At 32.8% G+C, this 4,077-nt stretch overlaps 1 protein-coding gene across 1 annotated transcript in view; it reads right to left on the bottom strand.

Moving 5' to 3' along the window:
• Positions 1-4,077, bottom strand: part of LOC107693173 (protein TALPID3) — a 140,434-nt gene that overhangs the window by 41,867 nt on the left and 94,490 nt on the right. Inside the window, exons 26-28 of the mRNA XM_016492464.1 lie at positions 3,074-3,150; positions 2,454-2,579; positions 1,662-1,851 (exon numbers count right to left, since the gene is read on the bottom strand). Coding sequence (XP_016347950.1) covers positions 1,662-1,851; positions 2,454-2,579; positions 3,074-3,150 — 393 coding nt within the window. The remainder of the gene's footprint in view (positions 1-1,661; positions 1,852-2,453; positions 2,580-3,073; positions 3,151-4,077) is intronic.

The raw sequence follows: 4,077 nt of genomic DNA, 5'->3' as shown, positions 1-4,077 counted from the left end.
TCTAAATATAACCCCCCCCCCCCATCAGAACTTGACCAATTTTCAGGTAAACTCAACCTTTGACAAACTTACAGCATTTTAAACTAAACAGTTACATAGCCCAAAACAAATATGAAAAAATGTCAGCCTTTAGTAACCATAAACGTACCATAAATATAATTGAATAATTAGTAGATATTAAAAATGATAAATATTTTATGAATTATAAATATTAAATACAACAATAAATATTTAGTATTAATATTAATTTATAACAAATAATACATTGTATGTATAATTGGTTATTTATTGCTAATATTTATAATGATGATGATGACAATAATAATAATTTATTATTATTATATAACATTCATATTGTAGACAATTATTTAATGAGGACAGAAAGTTGAGAAAATTATTTGATATTCCCTAATAATAATAATAATAAATGATTATTATTTTATTATTATTATTATTAATGCAGGACTGATTTGTATTAGTTTTTTGTATTATTTTATTTCTGATTTTTAATGCAATACTAAATAAATAAATAATTCATTCAATAATAAACTAATAATAATAATAATAATATATTATTATTATTAATGCAGAACTGATTTGTAGTCATTTTATTTCTTCTTTTTAATGCAATACTAAATAAATAACTAATAAATAACCATTAAATTCTATCAATAATAAATTACTACTACTACTACTACTAATAATAATAATAAATGATTATTATTTTATTATTATTATTAATGCAGGACTGATTTGTATTTTTTTTTTGTATTATTTTATTTTCTGCTTTTTTAAATTCCATCAATAATAAATTACTACTACTACTACTACTACTACTAATAATAATAATAATGCAGGTAGTTTATTATTTATAGATTTAATCGTTATTTTTAGTTACTTATTTAGTATTGCATTAAAAAGCACAAATAAAATGCTAAAAAAAAACTACAAATCAGTTCTGCATCTTAGTTTCCAGCATTAAATAAAAATCATTATTAGTCCATTTCTACTTTAATCTACAACTTCAGCAGAAGAACGCAGACTGAGCAGGTAATTATCGAAAAAACATTAGCGGGGAGAGTGCAGTGTCTTTGCGGTTGTATTTGGACGCCGTTCACAGGCTGTGTAAGAGGATGCTCAGAGTGGGAGTGGGATTCATTTCCGCCTGCTTCCCTGAGCCTGAATTCTGATGAAGTATCCAGACTGCCTGGCTTCCCTGTGTCAGCCTCAGCTCGCTCTTTCACACAGAATCTGAAGCAAAAACAGCTTAATTCCCTGTGTCCATATAACACGGGTAGTGTGAGATATGCCCCATTAGAGACGCCCCCACAGATGGCCAGTAACACCGCCAAAGGTATACAGGAAGGGGACGTGGCCACCCAAATGGCCGCAGGAGTTGTTGGGCAAAACGAGAGATTAATGGCGACAAGAAAAACAACGTAAAAATTTGAAATGACATTTATATGTTTACAGTTCATGCGTCACACATAGAGACCTTTAACATGTCACACTGGCTTAACTGTTATTGCTTAAGGCAAGCGAGTCACGTAAAAAAGTCAATAAATTCTGAGTCAAAGTTTATTTATTTATTTACTATGGTAAAAGTGCAGGCTGCGTGTGTGCAGAACAATAGTGTCGATAGTCTTAGGGATGTTTTATACCCATGTGGTCGGCGAGCACTTGTCCAGGAGATGTGAGTGTGGCGTGGGGTGAGATCTCTGTGGATCTGTGCTGTGTGAGTCTCTGCGGATCCATGAGTGAGTGTCCGGTCAGCACAATCTCCGCTGCGGTCGTCAGAAGTGGTCTCTGACCCTCACTGACCTCTCCACTGCTCTCCTCCTCCCACCATTTCTGAGAAAGAAAGATGAATTAAGATTATATGTCCTTTTTTGAAAATCCTCTAGCACCATCTACTGGATAAGAGCAGAACTAGCAATACATCAATAAGACATAAGCTAGTGTTTGCAGAAATGTTCAGAGAACAATTATATACAAATTTAATAATAAACAACAACAATAAACAATAAAAAAAAAAATTGACACTTACTTTATAAAATATTCAGCAATATTTTATGTTTTTTCCTTCATGTTTATAGATCTAACAGTAAGTGGTGGGCAGGAAAAAGATCTCAAATATATATATATATATATATATATATAAACATAAATGTTAATATAACAAGTATTATATAAAATTTGTATATACATATATTTATATATGTATATATATTTTTTCAGTATTAAAATAATATACAGAAAAATATACAGCTGCCTCTCTCTCCCTTTACATCTACACGCACACAAATGGAGTAATTTACAAACTTTCTGCATATCAACTTCACAAACAAATTAATGTAACCAAATCTTTCAAAAGAACTAGTTAAAAAAAACTATTTGTTCCTGATTTGGACATCATTAGTGAATGTGAAAGCTTCAGTCAAGTCACATGATACCTCTGGCTGCTGTGATTGGCTGACAGGGCCGCGTTCCATTCTGGCCAACAGAGACAGGATGGGATCATGATGAGCAGGAATGCGTGAAGCTCCGATCACCTGACCTTCACTGGGCGGATCATAGTCCTGACAAAAAGACCAAAGAGTTTGTCAGTGCATTTGATTTGATGTATATACAACTGGAAAATATGTGTGGTGTTATTTTATTAAACGATGTGTTGTTAAACAATTATAATGAATTCTATTCCCCCCCCATACTTCCATTATCCAAAATGAAATAGAAATCCAGAATTATAATGAATTCTGTTACTGTATGAGTTTTTTTTCTACACTTCCACTGTACAAAATGAAACAGAAATACTGATTTTGTGTTTTTCACAATGGTAATCATGACAGATTATAGTTATATCAGCAATAACTGTGTTACTGGCTGTCTCCCCAGTTCTCATTTGGGACTGAACTCTAACCTTTGGCTAAGAGCTCAAACCCCAAGCTGAAATTGTCAGTTCATGTTTAACCATGACAGTCTTATTATTTCATTCCATTTGGTTTAGTAAATGGCAAGGAAACACTCAAGTTTTTGGGTCTGTTGCTAAGACTCTTTGCATTCAAACATTCACCATATCTTGGACTCCGTGCAGGGAACCATTCATGCTGGTCATCAAATTAGGCAGAAGGACTCCTTCCTCATCCAGAACTTGGGAAGAAAAAAAGTGTATTTTCAAAAACAAAATGCATAGAAGAAAGCTTATAACTCAACAACAAATGTTGGCATCAAAGGCATACTACAGATTATTGAAGGCAAAATTGAACAAATATATATGATTAAAAGTTTGGAATAAAAGATTTTTAATGTTTTTGAAAGAAGTCCCTTATACTCACCAAAGCTGCAATTATTTGATTAAAATACAGTAAAAATAGTAATACTGTGGAATATTACTTAAAATAACTGCTTTCTATTTGAATATATTTTGAAATGTAATTTATTCCTGTGATGGCTGATTTCATCACAGTGTCACATGACCCTTCAGAAATCGTTTTAATATACTGACTTTGTGCTCAAGAAACATTTCTTATTATTATCAATGTTGGAAACAGTTTTTGCTTCTTAATATTTCTGTGGAAACTGTGATACACTACCATTCAAAACTAAGAAAGGTTTTGTTTTTTTTTAAAAGTGCCCCTATTATGGGTAATGAAAGGTTCATATTTTGGTTTTTGGAGTCCCCAACAACAGGCTGACATGCATGCAAGGTCAAAAAACACTTTCATTGTCTTATAATATGCATTTATTTTTACCTTATTTCTCAACGACTCTAAAATGATTTGTTTGAAGATTCATCTTTCCTTTGCGTGAGGCTACTCTGCACTGATTGGTCAGATGACCCAGTCTGTAGTGATTGGTCTACTGTGTACAGCGCATGTCGGAGACAGAACGTAGTAAAGACCCAAACAATATATATGCGTTAGCCCAACACAGACATGGAGTACTGATAAATCACTGCAGTTTGTAAACCAACGTATTGCTCCATCCTTTATCATGTCTCAAAGCAGTGGTTCTCAAACCTGTCCTGGAGTACCCCCAGCCCTGCACATTTTGTATGTCTCCCTCATCTATCACACC

The sequence above is a fragment of the Sinocyclocheilus anshuiensis genome, unplaced genomic scaffold, assembly GCF_001515605.1.
Source record: "Sinocyclocheilus anshuiensis isolate Anshui unplaced genomic scaffold, SAMN03320099.WGS_v1.1 scaffold222, whole genome shotgun sequence".
Classification (NCBI taxonomy): Eukaryota; Metazoa; Chordata; class Actinopteri; order Cypriniformes; family Cyprinidae; genus Sinocyclocheilus; species Sinocyclocheilus anshuiensis.
The sequence above is the reverse complement of the archived record's forward strand: the minus strand, read 5'-3'. Positions and strand labels throughout refer to the sequence as shown.